This window comes from Arachis hypogaea, chromosome 6 (assembly GCF_003086295.3).
Source record: "Arachis hypogaea cultivar Tifrunner chromosome 6, arahy.Tifrunner.gnm2.J5K5, whole genome shotgun sequence".
Taxonomy (NCBI): Eukaryota; Viridiplantae; Streptophyta; class Magnoliopsida; order Fabales; family Fabaceae; genus Arachis; species Arachis hypogaea.
Window position 1 is genome coordinate 6013774 of NC_092041.1, and position 23831 is coordinate 6037604.

At 36.4% G+C, this 23831-nt stretch overlaps 4 protein-coding genes and 2 non-coding genes across 9 annotated transcripts; 3 read left to right on the forward strand and 3 right to left on the reverse strand.

Annotated features, from left to right (window-relative positions):
- Positions 1–958: 958 nt before the first annotated feature.
- LOC112695606 (protein transport protein SEC24 A) lies at positions 959–8957 on the reverse strand. Of its 4 annotated transcripts, none has more exons than XM_025748011.2 (14): positions 8742–8957; positions 7313–8446; positions 7087–7225; positions 6394–6584; positions 5746–5853; positions 5445–5648; positions 4485–4716; positions 3771–3920; positions 3483–3639; positions 3010–3137; positions 2596–2918; positions 2338–2511; positions 1606–1840; positions 959–1385 (listed from the first exon to the last, which is right to left on the reverse strand). In XM_025748011.2, exons 2-13 carry the CDS (start codon positions 8312–8314, stop codon positions 1613–1615), a joined length of 3036 nt encoding a protein of 1011 aa, XP_025603796.1. In that variant the 5' UTR covers positions 8315–8446; positions 8742–8957; the 3' UTR covers positions 959–1385; positions 1606–1612. The 4 variants fall into 4 exon arrangements, with proteins under 4 accessions (XP_025603796.1, XP_025603794.1, XP_072052696.1 ...); XM_025748009.3 differs by having other exon boundaries at positions 1600–1840; XM_072196595.1 differs by having other exon boundaries at positions 1600–1840; positions 7313–8562; positions 8742–8918.
- Positions 8958–9139: 182 nt separating this feature from the next.
- On the forward strand, positions 9140–12788 carry LOC112695607 (ATP-citrate synthase alpha chain protein 2). The gene is made up of 11 exons (XM_025748013.3): positions 9140–9470; positions 9537–9875; positions 9971–10051; positions 10174–10225; positions 10366–10480; positions 10598–10679; positions 11201–11296; positions 11428–11529; positions 11661–11777; positions 11860–11976; positions 12510–12788. The coding sequence occupies exons 1-11, from the start codon at positions 9372–9374 to the stop codon at positions 12579–12581; spliced, it is 1272 nt and encodes a 423-aa protein (XP_025603798.1). The 5' UTR covers positions 9140–9371; the 3' UTR covers positions 12582–12788.
- An 80-nt stretch (positions 12789–12868) lies between these two features.
- On the reverse strand, positions 12869–12942 carry TRNAI-UAU (transfer RNA isoleucine (anticodon UAU)). The gene has a single exon. It is a non-coding gene; the product is annotated as a tRNA-Ile (tRNA).
- Positions 12943–14432: 1490 nt separating this feature from the next.
- TRNAF-GAA (transfer RNA phenylalanine (anticodon GAA)) lies at positions 14433–14505 on the forward strand. Its single transcript has one exon. It is a non-coding gene; the product is annotated as a tRNA-Phe (tRNA).
- Positions 14496–17093, forward strand: LOC112695610 (S-adenosylmethionine synthase 1). The gene is made up of 2 exons (XM_025748015.2): positions 14496–14750; positions 15695–17093. Exon 2 carries the CDS (start codon positions 15712–15714, stop codon positions 16891–16893), a length of 1182 nt encoding a protein of 393 aa, XP_025603800.1. The 5' UTR covers positions 14496–14750; positions 15695–15711; the 3' UTR covers positions 16894–17093.
- A 196-nt stretch (positions 17094–17289) lies between these two features.
- Positions 17290–22116, reverse strand: LOC112695609 (probable receptor-like protein kinase At5g18500). The gene is made up of 8 exons (XM_025748014.3): positions 21647–22116; positions 20860–21556; positions 20656–20760; positions 20380–20502; positions 19405–19575; positions 19162–19291; positions 18154–18366; positions 17290–17757 (listed from the first exon to the last, which is right to left on the reverse strand). The coding sequence occupies exons 2-8, from the start codon at positions 21531–21533 to the stop codon at positions 17659–17661; spliced, it is 1515 nt and encodes a 504-aa protein (XP_025603799.1). The 5' UTR covers positions 21534–21556; positions 21647–22116; the 3' UTR covers positions 17290–17658.
- Positions 22117–23831: the final 1715 nt, after the last annotated feature.

Below are 23831 nucleotides of genomic sequence, written 5' to 3' on the forward strand. Positions count from 1 at the left end.
CTTCAATATTATTATTATTATTTATGGACTAGATTATAAGCCTCTCGTGACAGTCAACTTGTAGGCTGCAACTGACATTATGTGATTTTGGAACTTAAAAGTGTCACCATAATTTTGGCGCTATATTTTTTGAGTAATTCAAGTATCATTAGTGCTTTAAATAGATTGTACTTATTTCATCTTAAACTAAATAAGAAGTTAGTTAAAATATATTTTTAGAATAAATATTAATATTAATAATTTGACCATAACCTTAAGAAACACATTTTAATTAGGCCATAAAGAATGGTGTCATTCCAGGGATTGAGTCAATGAAACTAGGACCAGGACTGGATTTCAAACCGGTCAAGACTGATTCTCAACTCTCAAGCCAGATCAACCTGTAACTCTTTCTTCGGGTTTCCAATCTGACACACTTTCTAAATTTTGGGTCAAATAAACTGAGTCTTCTGAAATATTGATTCTGCCAAAACACAAGTGTGCGAGCTCCTGATTGCTCAATTTTATTGGAAGACGCTGGTTACTAGGCCACAAACAGCATTAGCTATGTATTAAACGATACATCGCCGTTTACCAATGCGATATATTTGAATTTATGTTGACCAGGAAAGAGGGAAACAACTCATCATCATCTGAGCGGAAGCCACAGTATAGTAAATTATACAAAAAGAAAGAAAATGACTTGCACTCTTACACCTCTCTCCATTCATAATTCATAAATGATATTCCATAGTCCATCCATTAAATTACTAGTGCATTTTTAAACACTTCTTTTTAATCACGTTAATTTTCCAAAGTAATATCTTGTGATCTTGTCCAAATAAACAATTACATAAGGTTCTAGACAATGTAATCATTTTAACATGCAACTTAGGTTGATAAAAAAATCAATTTTCCTATAAAAAAAAAAGGCAGAAAGAGAGAGAAGAGAGAAGGGGAGGGGGGTGGTTTCCAATCCTTACGGCAGAATAAATAATGATCGTGGCCAAACAAAATTCAAGATTTTGCATACTGATTTCACATGTCATCTATTCTCTCTGTCTACTTTCTTTCTCTACAATGAAAGAATAACAACTAAGGAAATATAAGACACAAAATGATAACTTATCTCACAAGGAAAAATAAGGGAAAACAGTCTTTTTTTTTCCCATCTATATATCAAGACAGGAAAGAACGTTTGAATTTAATCACTATTGTAGAGTTCATCTAATCAACACACATCTCAGGGCGAACAAACAGTTCAAAGTCCAAAGTTACCCTTCTCACGAGTTACGACCAATCCACCAAGTCCACAATCCCTGCTTCACGATGCACCCGGAAGGCTAGAATCGATTTATTCCCGACGGAGAAAGGAATAGTCCTCGCTTTTGAGATAGATAAAGATCCTAACAGAAACCATGCATATATATATAGACAAGCTGTCAAAGAGGGTTCAACAAAACACACAGGAATTTTCACTTTAAGAACCACAAACACATTTTACTGGCAAATATGCATTAATATATCAAACAGGTAAAACTTAGTGTCCATTGACTGCCCTAATAAAACTCACCAGATGCAACTAAAATTTCCAACTAAAAGATTGCAGTTAGTACCTACCCATACATTAATGTCATTGCTGAACTTGTCGTGATATCTGTAGCATCCAATCCGAATAACCATTATTACCGCCCATCTGGTCCTCAACAAGGTTTGTAAGAAGAAGGAATCCTTCTCTGGGCTGTTCACCTTGCCTCACAAGGTAGCACAGCTGGTAGTATGCACGATCTGCGTTTCTGAATTTCTCAAGTACCCTCATCAGCCCCCTTGACATTTCATTATCATGCTCACTGAGTGTAGCCTGTTCATTTAAGAAGACCAAAAAAGATAGCACATGCACACATGCACCAAATGGATTACAAATTGTTTAGCCAGAAAAATAACGGAGCAACAAGTATATCTACTCTACTACATTTTGATACTAAGATTGAGTACAAAGAAGTGAAAAAGTATTCACAAGGTTAGGAACCATCGTATATAAAAATCAAATTCAAAATATAAACTTGGTATAGATAAATTCAAACATAAAATATACTTTCCAAATCAAATACACATCTAAGAATTGGCGAGAATTCTTCATAATCAATAGTTGATGAATTAAAAGGAAACAACCAAAGTTTATACTTTTTTGTTTGGGGGGGGGGGGGGGGGGGGTTTGGGTGTGTTCAAAAAGATTGAGGAAGCTGCTCCAACTGACAACAACCTACAATAAAGCCTTATTCTCTCTAGCCCTGTCCTCCCCTACCTTAAAAAGCAAATAATATGAATTTATTGTCGTGCAGAAGGAGTATTCGATACCTTTGATAATTCTGCTGCAAAGTCTGCCCCAAGTAAATTTCTAGCTATCTCAGGGGAAACCCCCTTGCCAAACCATAAAATGAACCGGAAGCCATCATCATATATATAAAGGCCCCTAGAATCCAAGTTCTCCATGGTCAAGGCTAACCTTCTCTCAATACTTTTCAGGTCCACCTAGAGACCACACAAGAAGAGATAATTCAAGAATAGGATAACTAAACCATTTTATTGGTAAAGTTTGAAAGGCAATATGCATACTTTCAGGAGATATTCATCAAGTCGAATCAAACTAGGATAGAGAAGTTTCAACAGTCTTTTTATTGGTAGAACCATCATTGTGTGCCCTGCAGCACATCTTTCATCCAGGGGAGCATCACCAAACCCTCCGCGAAGAGCCATTGATCTACAAAGAGCTAATCCATACAACATTAAGAACTTTAAAGACTCAGGATATATCATTCTGTTGGCCAAGCGATGTTGCACGGCATAAAGGTTTCGATATTCCTTCAGGGCTTTCACAATTTTTAGTTGCACAGCAGTTCGTGCATCTTCTAGTTTTTGGGATAATGTTTTCTCAATAGCTGCAAACAAAAAGGAAGTGTTTAGAAAGATGGAAGAAATTGTGATACATGATTGCATATGATCTCACTAGTAAATATGTATTTACCATACCAAGCCTACTAAACAGGGATACAATAGCACCGGTATCAGCCAAACGATACATCTCTCCCAAGTCTGTAACAACTGGAACTGCCATTGTGTGTACTCTGATACGCCTTTCTCCACAAGATGCTGTATATCTATGTTGTTGTTAAGGATGCAACCTGTCTTTTAAAAATTTTATATTCTAATCATCACTAATTTATCGAAGTTAACTCAATATCAGGCAAGGAGACATCTAAATAGTGGGGAGCAAATAATAGAAAAAGAAAGCATGATAACATAATTTGAATGTCTTTCAAAAAGTATATATTGTTTCATGTGCAAAGAAAAGAATGCATAAACACTTTAGAAATATATCTAACTTCTTAAAGACATTATCTCAAATAGAGATAATCATCATATGGGGAAATAACTGTAAAATACTCGAATGGCTAAAAACTATAATTAATAACAAAATATCTTCAAGAATGGTTGAAGGATACAGCAATGCAACTTGGAAATACATTGTCTGAGTTGTCAATAATGTCTCCTCAAGAGATAACTGCATGGCGAAGGCTTTATCACAGTCTACAGCTGGGAGTGCTAACAAATCAGTGGACCTTAGCATAAAGTTTCCATGATAAGTTGTGAAGCGAACACCTACAAACAGAGATAATTATCAGGTAGTGTGTATTCATTTTGTGTGACACAGCAACAACAAAACCAAAGCCTTATCCCTCAGTCGGTTACATGAAAAGCTAAGATTTTCAAAACATAATCAATGCACATACCTTTTGCACATCTAATACGCATTACAGCTTCCCATGCGGTTTCTCTAGTAAGGTCTCTTCTTAACTCATGTCTCAATTTCTCCCCATGAATTGCTGACTGGAAAGCAGGATAGTAATACACTTGACCAGCAGTATACTTCGCCAAAGTTCCTAGATAGAGGGTAAAGTATAAATATATCATACACAATGGCATATATAAGATCATTAGGATGCAAATAAGTGCTTAGAAGATCAGTCATGCTAAGAGAATCAAATCTAACAATTATGGGGAAACAAAAGGTGCTTATATTATGTACAGATAATAACCACCCATCAATGGATATTGGATATTTTGGTAACTCTGACTAAGCATTTCACATATATTCAGTGGTCAAAATGGAGGGATGAACTAATTTCACACACGTGTAGAGTGCAGATCAAGTCTGCTCAACATGATATACCCAAATACTTAATTTGGAAAGTTACAAAAAATACCCCAAAAAATATTTTCAAGAGCATGAGGCCAAAGCTCCTTTTTTTTTTGGTTTCGGGAGAGAGAGAGAGAGAAGGGGGGGTCAGTGGGTGGGCAAAACATCATAAAAGAATGCTAGGCTAACAAAGAACCATCATACATATCAGTTTAAGCTTTAAAGTCTTCTAATCCAAAGCATCGAGTTTAGATTTCTTCAAGACTATAGTATGTTGATGAACTTAGAAGAGATAGTAAAAATTTACCTAAGGAGGCTATGTCAGTGTACTTATCACTGAATGCATACACGTTTGTTGATATTTGGAATTTAGAAAACTCAGCAGCCATTTGCTTATAAAATGGATCTTCAGGCAATCTCAACACATGTTCTTTGTCTGTCCCATAAACACGAGAATCATCTCCACGTAATTTCAAACGGCCAACACCAAGAGATGGAAGTGTGTTTTGAAAAATAAGCAATTTCCCTCCAAGTTGACTCTGCAGAAGAGGAATAAAAGACCATCAAAAAATAAAGCATATAAAATATAATTATTGAATATATGGGAACAAGTGTACTGAAAGTAAACATTCCAAGCTGATGGCATTCCCTTGGGCCATAGAGTTTTGTAGAGAATGGAAGGGAACGACAAATTAAGAATGAAAGGATCAGGAGGAGAATGAAATACAACATGCTAATAATAGGGCTTGTTCAAAAAGTTTAATAAGAGAAGAGAAAGGAATTGCGTATCAGTCAATATCTAACCGCATACTTTAGAGGAACACCTCCATCCCTTGCCTTTCCATTCTCTCTTCTGAATTACTCCCAAACAAATTACTTAGTTGAACCAGCGCATTATATGCCATTTCCACCTTTGCCATCCTAAGGTTACATAAGCAAAGTAACCTCACCTTCCCCCACCCTCCCCCAAAAAAAAAAAAAAAATTCTGCATGTAACTTGCTTCTCAAATTTATATGTTGTATCTGTTTTATTAAGTGAGTTTCTAGTAGGTTAGTTGCCCAAATTGGAACTTGAAAGTTGAAACCAAGCAAGAAACTATATTCCAATTCTAGGGAATCGACCATGAGAATTAATCTCGCAAATTAAGTGTAATATTTTCCACATCAACAGCATAAATACTAAATAGAATATAGAATATGGTTGCTACTTATAAGGAAAACAAATATTCAAGATTCACCGTTGAATGTTGAGAAGGAAATAACATACCATAACCATAAATACAGCCTTGAGAGCAGGACCAAAAGCTGATTCCACATTAGCATTGTCCTGGAACATGGATGGTAAACTATCTAGGAAGGTTTCAACCACACTTCTTGATTCAGACAAGTTAACTAGAAGATCATCTGGCAGTGGAACAAATACATCGTCCAGATCTGAGACTACTAACATCTGTGGCTGAGTCAGGGATGACTGCAAACACATAATATAGAATTACTAATATAAATTTTGGCAGCTACGGTGAACGTGAAGATATGTCATTATTCATAACATTAATGATATTGCAAACCTTCATATTATAAAAATGTATAGTGCTGTCAAAAGTTGCAAACCCTATCTGTGTTCGTGGAAAGCCAGGCAGCTCATCTAAGCATGACTTGATTGTTTCAGCAACAATCTGCATTAAGAACAATAAAATTGAACGACGAGATCTCAAGTACATTTGGTAACACATCCAAAATGCAGCATGAAGCTGAGATTTTTTTTTTCTTTTTCCTTTTTAATGTTTCAAGTGATTATGGAACAATGGCTGTTTAGATAAGAAAAATAACTTGTTTAACTTTGTGACTTCTTTAACCCAAAGTTTCCATTTACAAATTTGATTATAAAAAATTTACTGCTTGGAAAATTTTACTTCTAATATTCTACCATTGCATATAGCCATTGTAACATCCACATAAAACTTGATCTGTCAGACTTACGTTTGGATAGCATTCCCACTTCCCAAAATAAACCCCATTCCTCTAGAAGTATTTCTACACGAAATTAATCTAGAGAAAACTGATCTATAGTTGCAGGACACACCCAACGATCACCAAAATACAAATAAAGTAAGTCATAAATATCAAATAAATACATAACTGAAAACCACAGAACAATTCAGAAACAGAAGTTAAGCAGTTCAAGCTATAGATTGCACCAGAAATAAACTGCTCACCTGAATCATGCCACTTCTAACAGCAGATATCGAAACATCGATGAGGAAGAAATAAACTGGGGGCATAGGAGGCCGCACCATATACTCAGCAGGAGCAACAAATTCTACAGTACCCTTTGTAAGCTCAGGTCGTTGATCCAAATCAACTCTTTTGCCAGTGGCATCTAATTGTGCGTAATATTCACTAGGAACTGTACATGAGACTCAATGTATTAACATCATAAGACAGATAGTATTCAGCCAATTGCAATATACAAGATGTATTTGTTGTAACTACCATCACAGAAATTCTTCATCAGGCATGCAGACACCAGTCTAGTTTCACATTATATCTCAGCTGTGCTCAAGGTATCATGATAATAATAGTAATAACTTATTCAACAGAACATATTGTGTCCAAAAACTTTGAAACCAAAGTTTGCAACCATAGCACTGACACCACACTACGTGCAACTTATAAAGGAAAAACATGATAAGTATATGCCAAACATCAAATAGAATTCAAACAATTAATGGATTTTCAGAGTGACTAAAAAGATCATTTCTCATCATCAAAATGTGTTTGTCTGAAATTTTGATCACTTTCAAATAACATCTCATATCTGCTTAGCAGAGACTTACTCCGTCCATTATTTCTTCTATAAACCTTCTAATTTTCAAAGGAAATGAAGAGACAATGGAAGTAAAAAGTACCATCATTAAGTAACGTGCAGACATTGCAGCGGAATTTTCTTCCAGCTTCTGTAAATGTCATATATGGATTAACATATGTGCGACATCTTCTACAGCGTACAACACTAGCAGGAGCAAAACTAACTACAGACAACTCCTCCTGAAAACAATGAACAGTGATGAACTAAGGAAAATAACAACATTACCAGTGTGTTGCAGCTCATCAAACAAGTAAAAAGGCACTAACCCCTTCCGGAGGTTCTGCGAGTGGACATACAACTGCTCCAAGAGGCAGATGCCACCTTGAAGCTAAGGATTGGGAGCTAGGAACTGCACTTGTTGTGAGTCTTAGATATCTGGGATGGCAGTTCATAGGATACATGGCATCCAAATTCTTCGGCTCCACATCACCATCCAACGGCCTGGGAAGTTCACTGGAATCAAACAATGGATCCATTGTTCCAGGACGAGTTTGCACTGTAAGGGAATTGAAGTCTTCTGCCAAGCCCTGAATGCCACCAATAGGGGGACCAGATCCTGGCGGCTGCATGCCTAGAGGAGCAGCCACTGCGGGCGATGGAGCATAACCTCCTGGCTGAGGCAAAAAGGGAGAAGACACTGGTGGTGGGGGAGGTCCATAATTTCCTTGACTCGGGGGGAAAGAGGAATGTGCAGGTGGAGGTTGCTGCATGCGGGCATATCCAGGAAAAGGCGGCTGATGTGTAGGTGTAGGGGGAGGCACATTTGAGCCCATAGGTGCAGGACTGATACTCTGTGGGGGTGACCCCATTTGAACAAAAGGGGTCTGAGGCTGTGGAGGTGATGGAAAAGATGGTGGTTGACTTCCAGATTGCTGGATGGGCGGTGGCCCCACAAATGGAGCACGCTGCTGCGGAGGCACTTGACCTGATGAGGAAAACGGTGGGGGTGGAAAGCGCAGGAAAGTCCCAGCAGCAGGCGGGGCATTGGCCGATGGAGGCTGAGGAGGAGGCACTGATGGGTCATTGAACGTGCCTGGTGGTGCAGGTCTAAAACCAGGCACGCCTGGTCTAACTGGAGGTCCTGAAGATGAAAACAGCGAGGATGCCTGAGGAGGAGGAGGCATAGCAGTAGGTCTGAAAGAAGGAGGCTCTGATCCAGCCACAGGCCCGGTTGATGAAAAAGGTGTGGCAGTCTGCGGAGCGGCGGCAAAAGGCAAAGAAGCAGGTCTTGCAGGGAAGCCCGGACGACCGGGATTTTCAGTCCCCATAGATAAACAGCACAATCCAATCCAATTCAATCAAAACCAATCTAATAAAATCTAATCCAATCCAACCCAATCCAAACCAATCCAATCCCTTTGGCTTTAAACTCGATCAAAAGCTTTGTTCCATCACCAACCCTGCCACAGAAGGAATGCAATTCGACATATGTAATAGCAGATAAAGAGAAGCAACCGAATGCATTCCAATTGAGAGCTCAAAACTAACTTCAAATAATAGCCAAAAGCAGCAGAAGCTGTAGGACAAAATTAAATCGATAATTGGTGCAGGTAAATTGGATTTGAGAAGAGTGATTGATCAGTAGTCAGAGTTTGTTTCCCTGTATTTATTGTAAAGTGTGTGTGTTCGAGAGAGAGAGATCGGGAAACCAATCGAGATCGCAAGAGAAAAGAAAGAAGGGATACACATACTCACCGAGTTCACGATTCGGATCGGAGAGGCAGAGACAGAGGCAGAGGCGTGTTTGGAATTCAATAATAGTAATATTCAATTCTCCAGCACTGCCCTTCTTTTCTAACTCTTCCCTTTTCTGAGCGTGATGCGAGTGCGACCATCACACCACCATCTCACACCCCTTCCATCCTTCTCCTCGCCCTTTTTTATTTTTTATTTTTTTATTATTTATTTTTTTTCTGTCAGTGACAACCAGACCTGGGTCCTTCTATTTTTCCGTTAGCCCTTTTATCTTGGGCCTTACAACAGAGACCCAACAAAAAAAACAAATAATATTAGTAAAATCACGCTGACCAAAAAATAAATATTGTTTTATCATAAAATTATTAAATTAGTTAAACGTGCATAAATTTTTCGCTCTTCTAAGGTACACTAGTCTTACCCGCCCTTTATTTTACTGGGAACTACAGAAATAGAAATTACAAACTAAAATTGGTCACAGCAGATTCCTACCAAGACAAGACAGCAGTCATCGGCATTCAACGTTCACCAAACCCCTCCATCTTGCTTCCAACGACCATCTATTCAGATTTCAGAATAAATTGATTGTATCAACTTCTTCATCATCATAATCATCATCGTCACTGCTACATGGCTAGGAAGAAGATCAGAGAGTACCAATCCAAGAGGCTCCTCAAGGATCACCTAAGCCGACTCGCTTCCATTAACCTCGAAATTCAATCTGCTCAGGTAACCTCAATTTCCTTTTCTTTCCTTTCCTTTCATCTCTTTCTCACTCTCATCGCATCCATATAGGTGACGGAGTCAACGGACTTCACTGAGTTGACTAACCAACACCCATGGCTTTCCTCTACAAAATTGGTGGTCAAGCCTGACATGCTCTTCGGCAAGCGCGGTAAGAGTGGCCTCGTCGCTCTCAATTTGGACATTGCTCAAGTCGCCGATTTTGTCAAAGCACGCCTCGGCGTTGAGGTTGACATCGCTGGTTGCAAGGCACCTATCACCACTTTCATTGTTGAACCCTTTGTTCCACATGATCAAGAATTCTATCTCTCCATTGTTTCCGAACGCCTCGGCTCTGCCATCAGCTTCTCTGATTCTGGCGGCATCGAAATTGAGGAGAACTGGGATAAGGTACTGCTCAGTACCCTCTTCTACACTTGAATTCTGAATTGCTCTTTCATTATCCTCATATATTTCTGATACTTATTGTATGTATATGTATATAGGTTAAGACTATATTCCTTCCAACAGAGAAACCTATGACTCCGGAGGCGTGTGCGCCGCTGATTGCTACACTTCCTTTGGAGGTCAGTGTTTCAATTAGCACTTATGGGAACTTTGTAGCACGTTAACTATTCATAGAAATAAAAATTATATTTATATTATGCAACGCATGTTTGCAAATGCTTATTCTGCTTCTAATTCTCAGATTCGGGGCACAATTGGCAAATTCATAATCGGTGTGTTTGCTGTCTTTCAAGGTATGCAATTTACAAGCTAGAAAAACTAGTCAATTTGCATGTTACTTTACTCATCAATAATGCATATCATGGTTGTTCATTTAAATATAATTTTCAGGTCTAGCTCTAACGTTTTTTCCTCCCAATTCTCCTTTTCTTAGACTTGGACTTCAGTTTCCTAGAGATGAATCCATTTACACTGGTGAATGACAAGCCATATCCACTGGATATGAGAGGGGAATTGGATGACACTGCTGCATTCAAGAACTTCAACAAGTATAGTCCTTTGAATTTGATATTGATGTTTGAAATATTTTAATTTTGAATTCAAAGCAAATAAGGCAATTCATTAAAACAACTGGCTGATTCCAATATATATTCTTGTTCATTCAGGTGGGGTAATATAGAGTTTCCATTGCCTTTTGGAAGAGTTCTGAGCCCCACAGAAAGCTTCATTCATTCCTTGGATGAGAAGGTACTTCGATTTTATCTGCATAGTTAATATAATATCAACATAGGCAAATCATATGTAAGAGGGAATGAAGGTTTCTAATTTTGTAAGCCTCTGCACCACAACAAGAAACTCTCGCAGCACCTAGGAATCCTTTCACAAACCTCATCTGGATGTTAAAGGAGATGACTTGACGACTTGACTGTCTCTGCAGATCACTATTCTGAAATATGGTTGCTAGAGTATATAATTTGCTGAAAACTAGCCTTTCATGCTTGTTTCAGAATCTGAAGTTTTTAACATGTTCAGGTGTTTTTTTTTTTCCTTTTTGACTCAAAAAGCTCAACCAATTGTTTGATCAACAAGACATTTGACCATAAATACTTAAATTTTACTTACCGACCTCTCTTGTCAGTTTAGTGTACATGTTAGTTGCAGCATTTCATTTAGATCTAGAACCTTGGTGTCTTACACCTTACACTTCCCTTATTTTTATCGTAGCCTTTTTTCAGAAGTTACTTCTCTGTTTCAATTCTTTTTGGCAGACAAGTGCATCTTTGAAGTTTACTATATTGAACCCAAAAGGACGCATTTGGACAATGGTAGCTGGAGGCGGTGCAAGTGTTATATATGCCGATACTGTAATTTGCAATTTTTGTGGATTTATCTCAATTTGGCTGCAAAATTTGAACAAAGGCAACCTAAAACAGTTATTTTAACAGGTTGACTCTTAGTAGTTATTTTGGGGACTAATATACTCTTTATTTACTAGGTTGGAGATTTAGGTTACGCATCAGAGCTTGGAAACTATGCTGAGTATAGTGGAGCTCCAAATGAGGAGGAGGTGTTACAGTATGCAAGAGTTGTAATTGATGTAAATATCATAATTCAATAGATTTCTTTTGACTGTGGCTTAAGTTTGGTGAATTTATATGTTGGGATCGACAATGACTTAACCTCTAAAGTTGTGTTCTTGACTGTGTTGGGTTCTTTTTACTGTTGCAGTGTGCCACTGCTGAGCCCGATGGCCGTAAGAGAGCCCTTCTTATTGGAGGTGGCATTGCAAACTTCACTGATGTTGCCGCCACGTTTAGTGGGATTATTCGAGCCCTGAAAGAGAAGGTATGTTGTTGGTATGTGTATCCTTACTCCGCTTCAAGCTGTTATTTTAGAGTTATAAATTGGTGTTCCCATGACTCTTCAGGAAACAAAGCTTAAAGCTGCAAGAATGCACATTTATGTCAGAAGAGGAGGTCCAAATTATCAGGCTGGTTTAGCGAAGATGCGTGCACTGGGGGAGGAACTGGGACTACCGATTCAGGTAGGAATGCAACAATCTTTCCATAAATCTTGCATTATGATTTGATGAAAACGTAAATTACAGGATACAGTCTAGCACAGACAGTCCCTCATTTTCTTATAAGTTTTGAACTAAAAAGCTTGTTTGGAAACTATTTAAGATGAGAAAAGAATTCTATTTTTTTTTTGAAAAAGAATTCATTTCTATTTGAAACTCAATTCCATGATTTGGAATGACTATAATATATTTATAGAATAGAATTCAAGTTTCAAGAGTATGAGAGTTGATTTGGAAATCATACCCATTTTGGTCTGAGTTACAAATGAAGAAAAAATGAGAATTGGAATTCTCAAAGGAATTCAAATAATTCATTTTTAGTTGTTCCAAAGCTAGAAAAATAATTCAACTCTTGAGTGAATTCTAATTCTTAACATTCCAAACAAGCTTATGAAAACGTATATTATAGGATAGAATGGATTGCCAACAAAGTACAAAGCTTCTTCCTGTCCTTTGTTGTGTGTGTGTGTGTGATTGAAGTAGTGTTTTGGTTTCAGGTTTATGGACCAGAGGCTACAATGACTGGCATATGTAAACAGGCTATTGATTGCATAATCTCTGAAGCATAAAGCAGATACGTTTTGTCACCAAAAGCCAATATCAATGTGTTTCATTATTGAAACAAATTTGGTGGTATTTTGATGAATTTAAGCTTGTTTCGAAGAATAAATAAGATTGAAGAAAAGAGAAGAGAATCAATAGATGGTGCAAGCTTGAAATTGTACTCTCCTTAAAAGTAATCTGTGAAAAGAAAATTGTAAAATTTTGTGTTGTTATGATGGAGAGTCGTGCAGAGATATGCTAAGTTGATTTTAGTTTCTCCTTATGACCAGCAATACAACTAATTAAAAAATAATGGTCCCGGCGGGGCTCGAACCCGCGACCTTCGGCTCATAAGACCAACGCTCTAACCAACTGAGCTACGGGACCAAGTTAGCAATAAATTAAAATTTTAATTATTTATCAATTCTTTATAAATTTCAAACCTTACTTTACCTTCATTTTAGGACACAAATTTAAAATTACAGTTAGTAATGCTACACATCTAAGTCTTCTTATGAACGAAGTACAATCAAGTTAAATAATAAGATTTTGAATAATATTTGTTATAACTGATTTTTGTAAACGATCAACTTGGTTAAACTTGGTTAACAAAAAAATTTGAATGCCTAGTATTATTCTGTTCGTTACCTAGGAGATTTCAGGTGCTCGGCAAATCGGGTAGAGATGAGAGGATGAGAGGGTGAGGCCTTGGGCTGACTTGGAGCGGGTGTAGAGATGTGGGTTAAAAACTAGCGACGTCGGAGGTGGTGTGGATGAGGGGGGGTGGCCACCTGCAAAGACACTCCGACGATCAAGTCAATGTCCGTACAAAGTGATAGCCAAATTAGGTAAGAAGTTACTTACCTTGGGGAGAGAGGTCAACTCTCCCCTTATATACTGTGCTGGGTGGATCCATTGATGACCTAACTCACTAACCAAGAAGTTTTCTGTGAGCTGTCTTGATCCGCGTGAGAATAGCAGGTCGTCCGGTTTTTCGGGTTCAGCTTCAGGTGCTACTCCGAGGGTACTGCCCCGAGGGTACCAACCCAACCGGTCGCTGGGCGTAGTGACTTGGGCCGCCCAGTTGGCAAGTCAGGTGCGCTTTGGGTCGGGTGTTGAGAACCGACTCATCGGGTACTCCCTGTCGTGAGGGAAGGTTTGGGCTTATCGACCAGTCAAGTTGAACTCGTGGCGGTCCGTAACATATTCTAAAAAGAATAAGCATTTATGAGTTTGATTGACCTTATGTTCACATTAACAAATTAGAAATAAAAAAACAGGTGAGCTAGGCATCTAAATTTGTTTTACCTTTATCAAATTTATCTCATAAAATGTTATTTTAACAGTCAAAAACTTCTTTAATAAACGAATTGGAAAATAATTTCTCCTTTAGTTTTTCAATCTTAAAATTCAATTTGTTAATCTTGTCAAATATCTACTGATTTTAATCTATCAAATATCTGCTGGTAATTAACATAATAAAAAAAAGAAGAATAGCTGTGTGCATTTTAGCTTAAATGTGATAGCTATGATGTAAGGAAGAAAAGTAATCAATTACTATATTTTTTTTATTTTTAGTGAAAATGGGTAAGGTTTGATTTAGTAAAGTATTTTAAAGTGATGTCTTTTTTTTTAAGTAAAATACAAAATTTTGCAAGTAATATATTATTTTTAAAAGATAAATTGTCTATTAAAAAAACATTACATATATTTTTTTATTCAAATACAAAATTAATTTTTAAATAAATATATTTTTAAAAAGTCAGTGCAAACTAAACCATACACGACTAACTTTTTAGAATATTATTGAGTTTAAAATTTTAAAGTTTTATGATTTATAACATCAATTAAATTATATGAATATATAAATATCAATTGCGGGGATAGCTCAGTTGGGAGAGCGTCAGACTGAAGATCTGAAGGTCGCGTGTTCGATCCACGCTCACCGCATTATTATTTTATTTAAACATTTCACATCGTTTCACCTTTCCCAGTATACGTGTCAAAACTAAGCTACGACATGTGCCATTGTGAACTATAGAAGGTATGGGAAGAAGGGTCACATGGGATCACAATCTGCCTATAAACGGCTACTGCCAAACCTGAATCCTCCTCTTAGAGCTGAGTTAGGCTCAGAAGGTGGTGTGGTCTCCATACTCTCTGGTCAACACGTTTAAAGGTTCTATCTAGTTAAGGTTGGTGTCTTTCAACTTCTTTCATGTTTCTCACAACTTATGCAACCATCTAGCTTGCACTTTAAACTCTTTAGTTATGATTTTTACTTCCCTTTTTTTTCCCATTTATTTGATAAAAGTTGTGCTGATTCACTGATTGAAGTGAATCTTGCTCTTGCTTGAGTTGTTTGTACATCTTAGTTATTTGGTACGACTCTTATTGCAGCCGATTTTCTCCATCAACCATTTTTTGTTGGATTTTTTGTCCCGTAAAGAAATTAAATAAAGTGTAAACAATTTTCAGATATCTCGTGATTTTTTCTCTGGTTGTATGCTTATTTTGGATTTGATCAAGTGATTTAGTCGGTGTTCCAGTTGTACCAATATATTATAACGAGTAATGCTAGGGGTCAGCAATTTTTGTGATTGTTAGCTATCAATTAGCCATCAATGATGATTTGATGGTGTGAGATTGGTGTGAGATTTCATCCAATGGCTCACCTTTTTCTACTGGTTACATGCTGGCCAAAATTCAATAAAACTGCTGGCCCCTAGACTTTTCCTATTATAATTTGTATGCCGTTTTTGTCTTTCTTTTTTTTTTTCCTTTTAATAAAAAGATGATTAGAAAAACCTTTTGATTTCTTGGATGTGAAGAACTTATCTTCATGCTGTTATTCTTTGAACCAACATCTCTATATGACTATATTCTTCTGCTACAGTGACGACTTTATTTTTATATTTATTCCGGAATGAAATATAGCATATAGAGCTTGTTCCCTCGGCATGTTTACCCAGTTATATCCTAAACAAGCTTGTATCATGTTGTGTTCTGTGCCCTTTATTCAGATTTTGAACATGACATCCCTGCTTTAATGCTTTTTAATCTTTTTATTCTGAGACTCAACAAAAATGTTTAGCATGAAGCATATGCTATATGTTTGTGTTCTTTTTCTTTTTTGTAGCTTGGGGCTTTTGGATCATGGATACCTTCCTCTTCACTTCTGAGTCAGTGAATGAGGGTCACCCTGATAAGCTTTGTGACCAGATTTCTGATGCAGTCCTTGATGCCTGCCTAGAGCAAGATCCAGAAAGCAAGGTTGCCTGTGAGACCTGCACAAAGACCAACTTGGTCATGGTCTTTGGAGAGATTACCACCAAAGCCAATGTGGACTATGAGAAGATTGTTCGCGACACGTGCCGCGGGATAGGCTTTGTGTCCGATGATGTTGGCCTTGATGCAGACAATTGCAATGTATTGGTTTACCTGGAGCAGCAAAGCCCTGATATTGCACAGGGTGTCCATGGCAACCTCACAAAGCGGCCGGAGGAGATTGGTGCAGGTGATCAGGGTCACATGTTTGGCTATGCCACGGACGAGACACCAGAATTTATGCCTCTCAGTCATGTCCTCGCTACCCAGCTCGGTGCTCGCCTCACCGAGGTGCGCAAGAATGGGACCTGCACTTGGTTGAGACCTGATGGGAAAACACAAGTTACTGTGGAATACTACAATGACAATGGCGCAATGGTCCCGGTCCGTGTCCACACTGTTCTGATTTCCACGCAGCATGATGAAACTGTTACCAATGATGAAATTGCTGCTGACCTCAAAGAGCATGTAATTAAGTATGTGATACCTGAGAAGTACTTGGATGAGAAGACCATTTTCCATCTCAACCCGTCTGGCCGGTTCGTGATTGGCGGCCCTCATGGTGATGCCGGCCTCACTGGGCGCAAAATCATTGTCGACACATATGGTGGTTGGGGAGCACATGGTGGCGGTGCCTTCTCTGGGAAGGACCCCACCAAGGTGGATAGGAGTGGAGCCTATATTGCTAGACAGGCTGCAAAGAGTATTGTGGCCAGTGGAATTGCAAGAAGGTGCATTGTGCAAATTTCATATGCAATTGGTGTTCCTGACCCATTATCTGTGTTTATTGACACTTATGGGACAGGGAAGGTTCCAGACAGGGAGATTCTGAAGATTGTGAAGGAGAACTTTGACTTTAGGCCTGGAATGATTTCCAATGATTTGGACCTCAAGAGGGGTGGGAATGGCAGGTTCTTGAAGACTGCTGCTTATGGACATTTTGGAAGAGATGACCCTGATTTCACATGGGAGATTGTGAAGCCTCTCCACTGGGAGAAGCCCCAAGAATAAATAAGCTTGTGTTACCAATACAGTGATATCATTAACTGCTTGGTTTGTTTTCCCTTTGCGATAGTCAAAGCATATCCACTGGTTCTTACTTCTTTTCTACATATATGAGAATTGAACCGAGTAATTTTTAGTAAGTAGAAACTAAGAGCTGTTAAATATTTTATGTTTGAGAGTGAAATATTAATGTGTTTTATGTGTAAGTTACTTGTTTAGACTTTTTACTTTTTTAAAGTAAATCAATGTGCCGATAGACTTGCGCAACTGAAGAAGGGTCTCCAATGATTTGACCTAAAAAATTCTCTACCAAGGGACTTGCCCAAAACCATAAACTGATCTTTCTTTTTATCTTTGTTTGGCTTAGGATAAATTGATCTTTTCTCAACAGCATGGAAGAAATATTGGAAAGATAACCATTTATGTACACACCCCCAATATCTTGGGTTCATAATCTTCTTTTCCATTACAACCCACTTTCCCTTCATACAGAAACAACATCTATCTATTCTACAAACAAAAGGAGACCAACAAAAAGATAAATTAAATTTTAAAAAATAAGGGAAAATAATCAAAATAAATATATACCGACCCCTCTGCATTGCCCATCATAGGAAGCAAATCCAAGGATCTAAAGGGTTAAAACTCTCCAAGCAAAAAAAAAAAACCCTACCACTTTACGCATCCCATCCCAATAACCACCCACACATCCTCTGAAAGAACCTTGTGTTTTTTCAGTCATGTCTGCTGTTACACTTTCTCTGCTCCCTTTTATCTAGAACCTTGAATCTCACTCTTGTCTGTGTCAGAATAATCCTTTTGGGAATCAATATCACCACTTTCCCCTCGGTTTCTTCTGTTCCTCCGGTCCTGGACATTATCCAAACGACGCATGGCATCAAACAATGTGTCACCAATAGCATCTCTTAATAAAACCATCAAAAGTACAACCTTTAACTACTTTATTGATCCAATACACTTTCCTAGCACATGTTACAATGAATAATACTTGACCAGTTTCATGACTCCTTAACAGGCCACACTCTAGGCTGGCTTGGCAGTAGGCACAAAAAACTAGCAAGCTTTTGACTAGTTTTAACTTAATAAGGGGAAAATAAGCAGGAATGAGAAAATTCATGGAAATAGAGGGAACCAGTAAGTTGACGACAAACTACTGAGGAAAAAGATTTAAAAAAAAAAAACAAAAAAACAAAAGACTTGGGAATTTAATAATGACTAATGACAACTGGGAGTGGGAAAACGAACCTCTCTTGCTAAAGGGTATTCTTCTGACTCCAGCATACGCACAACTTGGCTCATCTTGGGCCTTTTCTCAGAATCTGGATCCAAGCATCTTAAAGCAGTTAAGAGTGCCCGTTTTAAAGCTCTGATTGATGGTTTTGTCTCAATGTTTGGATCCATCACTTCTTCTGATCTCCTGTTTCCAACCATCATCTTCAGCCAATCAACCAGATTCACCTGAAAACCGTTGCAGTTTCATGGGATTAGTCTCAACCATGGGTAAATGTAGAAATAAGTAAACAGAAGCACATGAGATATTCTTGTTAATAATCAAGAAAAATAATAGTTAAACGGCATGGATCATGAACTCATCAAATTTTATCCAAATTCATAGGGACACCAACAGTGCATCATGTTGGGAGTGTAAATTTTCAAGCTTGTGATAAGGTTTAAGGGGAAGGGTAACAAATCTTGCTGTCATTTTTGTAGCAGAGTTCTAAATAATAATAGCAGTAGTAGTAGAACACCAGCAACAATTATGAAGAACATGCAAACAATATAATTAGTATCGCCTTTCCAGAATGTTCATGCTATTGGTGTTTACTCTTTCTGCAGGGATCCACTAAGAAGTAAAGATTCACTCACTCCTATTTCTGTTCTAACAAGCAATCAACTAATCTTCAATCCTAATGTCCCAATGATTGGCTTTTGTTTTCACAATAGAAAATAATTAGAGACAGTAGATTAGTCATTCGGCGGGTCAGCATGGATCAGACAACCAAAAACAGAACGCTACAAGCTATGTTTTCCATATCCGTCAAGTTTTACCCGTCAAGTTGGCAGACAGAGTGCATAAGTGTTATATATACAGAATTAACAGCATATATACAACACAATTGTTTATGTTCTAAATTATCGACATTCTCCATGGATCAAACTTACAGCTAAACCGTTCAGGATTATTTAGTACATTGGTGAAAACAAACACACATATCAAGCTGTGTTTAGTGCCCAAAATAGAAAGTTACTCACTTCATGTGTTGGGCGTCCATAGTCTACTGGATCTCTTCCGGTAATTGCTTCCAGTAGCAAAACACCAAAGCTATAAACATCACTCTTTTCATTAAGAAGGCCAGTATTTGCATATTCAGGAGCCACATACCTGTGAAATATTTAGAGCAAAAGCAAATATAAGAACATATTTTTCCTCTTAAAAGGTTTATCAATAATGAGCACTTGAAAGTTTCCATTAAATGGGACAGCAAAAGTACTAACCCAAAGGTTCCCATAACTCGTGTTGTGACATGGCTCTTTCCAGCACCCAATAACTTTGCCAGGCCAAAATCAGAAACCTTGGCATTGAAATCATCATCAATTAATATATTACTTGACTTTATATCTCGGTGTACCACCTTTGGCTCAATTGCTTCATGCAAATATGCAAGCCTGAAACAAGTATAGATGTGTTTGATTTAGTGTTTGGACTATGAAGAGAATGTTTAAACTTTTTGAAAGCTTCAATTTTTTGTTTTGCTTTTTTTTTTTTTTTGCTCTGAGAGCAGAAGTGATTTTACACTTCTTACCGTTGGACTATTAGCTGAGAACTTTTTTTTATTTACCAACCCTATCCTTTATTCTCTTCTTTACAGGGAGGCACAAAGAACAATTCACCTTACAAATTATTAATCCCACTATAAAGGGTAAATTAAATAAAAAAATTAATCATAAAGTAATAAGAGTGATAAGTATGAATTTTATTTTTTTGTTTGATTTTGTAAAATTTGTCATTATAATTTTTGTGTACTATTTATTATTACAATTTTTTTTATAATATGAATTATTGCTCTTATTGGAAGGATGAATTAACTAAAAAATTAATTATAAGTAATAATAGAATCGTAATTAGTAAAAAATTATAGCCCAAATAAGAGTATCAAGAGTACCAGAAAAAGAGTTTGATGTAAAAAGAATATTGAAAAAAAATGCAAAACTAACATTCTTATGTATATATCTAAAATAAAATGATAGAATAATATAAAAAAGTTATTTAAATTGATGTCTCTTTCAATAATTTTTTATTTAAAAGTGATTTTCAATAGTGTAATCCAAACAATATTTATTTTACTATAATTCATTTGAATATAAAAATTATTACACATAAATCACATTAACACTAATTTACTTTTCATCAAAATCAATCCAAACACACAAACAACTAAGAATGCTAGATGCATAGATGCAGAGACTCACGCTTTGGCCGTTCCAAGGAGAATCTTGATACGCGCTTCCCAGGTAAGATATCCATGGTGACGCATACCTCCATGAAGCCATTGCTCCAAGTTTCCATTATTCACATACTCATAGACTAACATCCTGAAAATATACCATATTATATACTCAGCGAATCCGGGACTGAACTCGACATCATGTAGCAGGTTCTAATATATAATTTTTTATTCATCTAGATGGAAATTTGAGATCATATATGTTGTTACAGAACTGTTTTGTAAATGAGAATTGAGGTACCTGTGAGTCCCTTCAATGCAGTACCCCAAAAGGCGAACCAAGTTTTTGTGCCGGACATGTCCAATGGCTTCAACTTCCACTCTAAATTCTTTCTCAGCTTGACCACTGTAAAAAAGACACTTAGGAGTTAAACTCCAACATAACTGAGAGGAACAATAACAAAGCAAGTAAAGTATCTACCATGGACATTGTATTGGAACTCACATGTTGTTGAGTATCTTTTTAACTGCCACCGGTGTCCCGTTGATCAACTGTCCTCGGTAAACAACTCCATAACCACCTTCACCGATGACATTGTCTTTGGAAAAACGGTTCGTAGCAAGTTCAAGATCCCTCAAGGTAAACCAGTGACCCCAGCCCAAGTGAGAGAACTCTGGGAGGCCAGACAGAGGCGAAGGAGCTGTTATAGGGTAAGAAGAAGAGTGGTTGTGCACCGCAACCGTGCCGAAGCTACCATCTTCTCCAGAAAGTGACCCACCTCCATCTTTCTCTATTGGATGAAATGAGCCTAATTGGCTGCTACTACCCCCATTATTCTTCATCTTCCCCACACCTAAATGAACCATGACCTTGTCTGATTCTTTGTCATCGGTTTTGTCATGAATGGTAAGAAGTATTCCATCATGGGAAGCAAACCCATTCGGTGATACTTGCTCAACCCGCACTTCCTTGATTTCCTTTGAGACAGTTGGTATCTGACTAACAGGAATGTTCTTATCATTGGATTTTCTAGATTTCTTCCTTGAGGTAAGACACAGTGAGAGCAAGGAGAGGATCATAATAATAGACAATCCAACCACAACTCCAACTATTTCCCAAACCTTGAGGCCAAGAAATGGAGTTTTCTTGGATAATTCAGCATTAAGATTACCACCCATCTCCTGTCAGGCCTTGTCGATACCTAAAACAAAGTAATAACCAAAGAATTACATAACCGGACATTTCATCAAACACATGGTCAGCACAAACATAAGAGTGTTACTCATGATACCTTATCTAGAAAGGCCAGACAGAACTCATTCAGAAGGAGAACACTCGGAACCCAGATCTCAGAACAAACCCCATGACAAGTTAGCTGGGTGAAAAAGTGAAAAGCAAAGATCTTTAGCCCGAATCTAGTGAGGTGTGAGGAAAAGCAAGCTATATAGAAGTAGTAGGTGAAGGGTGAAAAATCCAAGTGGGAATTAAGGGAAATGTGTGTGTGATTGCAATTCGCAAATCTAAGATGAGATGGAGCTATCTGAAAGGAAGAAAGAGAGAAAGGTGGTGAGAGTAGTAAGATGGAAATGCGCGTGAAGGGTGAGAGAGGAAGGGATGGAGTTATCAGTGGTAGGTGATGGACTCTTACAATTCAATTCAGAATCAGAACTCACATTGCATATTTATATGTCTTTGCTTCTGTTTGGCAAATAACATAATCATTCTTGGGATTTTCCTAATCATCATCCATCAACGTGGCTCATTCTCCTTAATTAATTCCAAAGTTAATATTCAAAGTGCTTTCTGAATTGCCTTAAATTTGTCTCTTAATTTTATAATGGTCGTTCTAAAATATTTTTTGATAACAAAATAATGACATGGTTAAATGGAGACTATATTGAAAATAGATAAAATATGATTGTTTTTATTTTTGACATTTAAATAAAATATAAACAATATTTTTTAGAGTATTTCGACGAATTTTAACTCCAACATATTAAAATTCCTCAAAATATCCTAAATGATATAGTTTATATTCTATTTTGATATCAAAAATTAAATATTATCCAACATGACTTTCAATGTAGTCTCTATTATTTTGTCTTCACCCAAAAAATATCTCAAAACAACCATTATTAAGTTGAGGGACAAATTTAAAATAATTTTAAGTTTAGAGACGACATTGAGACTCTACTATAAATTTAGTGACCACTTTGAATATTAATTTAGTGATTAATTCTCTTATTTAATTAAATAAATATTAAAATTTTAAAATTTATCTCATGTATACAGTAATTTATTAATCAATAATAATTTTTTTAATCAAAACTTAAATTTATAGTGAAATTAATTATTGATTTATCAAATTAAAAGATGTTATTGAAAGAAAAATAGTGTTATTATTTTATGTTTAAATATGCTCTAGCATGTATTTAGATTTCTTTAATTTTTGAATGCTTGCCATGACGTACTATGGACAAAAGTTATTAAGAAGAGGTTATATATGATTATTAAAAACGTTATTTACATATTAAAATTAATTATTAAAATTAGTTATTATATATTTATTTATAAATATATATAATTTATTTTATTTTTAATATATATTTTATATTTTAATATGTATTCTATCTCAATAATTAATTTTAGTAGTTGATTTTGTTATTTTTTAATATAACTATATAATCAATTTAATTTGATTTAGATATTTGTCACGGCTATAAGTACGAAAGATAGTTCACGGGCCACCAATATATAAATTGCATATATCTTAATTTTAGAAAGGTAAGTAGTTTCTTTTTCAAAGAATAAAATTAAAGACAAAAAGATTTTAAAAAAAAAACTTGGCAATAACCCTTGATGATTTAAAATTCTTTATTATTTCGTTCATTAAACAAAGTTTTCCCTTTGAGAACGTGAAACCAATCATCAAACTATCAGGTGCCAAATGACTGAATCTAAAACAACATCACATGAGACACATAATTAACTGGAGGGTCATACGCGTATAGTTTGCCATAATTAATTTCATGCAAACCACTTATCAATAATTCAATTTGATCTTTTACATTAGCAAATCTTTAACCTTATCGTTCATATTCCACTATATGAAGCGTGTGAAGATATTTATCCTAATAACATTCCCTGACAAGACAGTATAGATGGTATATCTGACCATTCTTTCCTCAAAGGAATTTCTTTGATAAGATGTAAAATTAGATAAAAAGTTAATAATATAACGTAAATTTTTTTAAAAAAATATACATTGTAAATAATATTTTTATTTTGGAGAGTACTTTAATAAAGATATTAAAAATATCTTTTTTTAAAAATATTTATATGTGTCATGTTATTATTAGATATTTTTATTAAATCGGTTAATAATTTATTTTTAACAAATCAGAACAAAATTGATTTATTATAGGAACAATATAAACATAATTATCTGCATTATAATTATTAGACCTGGTATGATT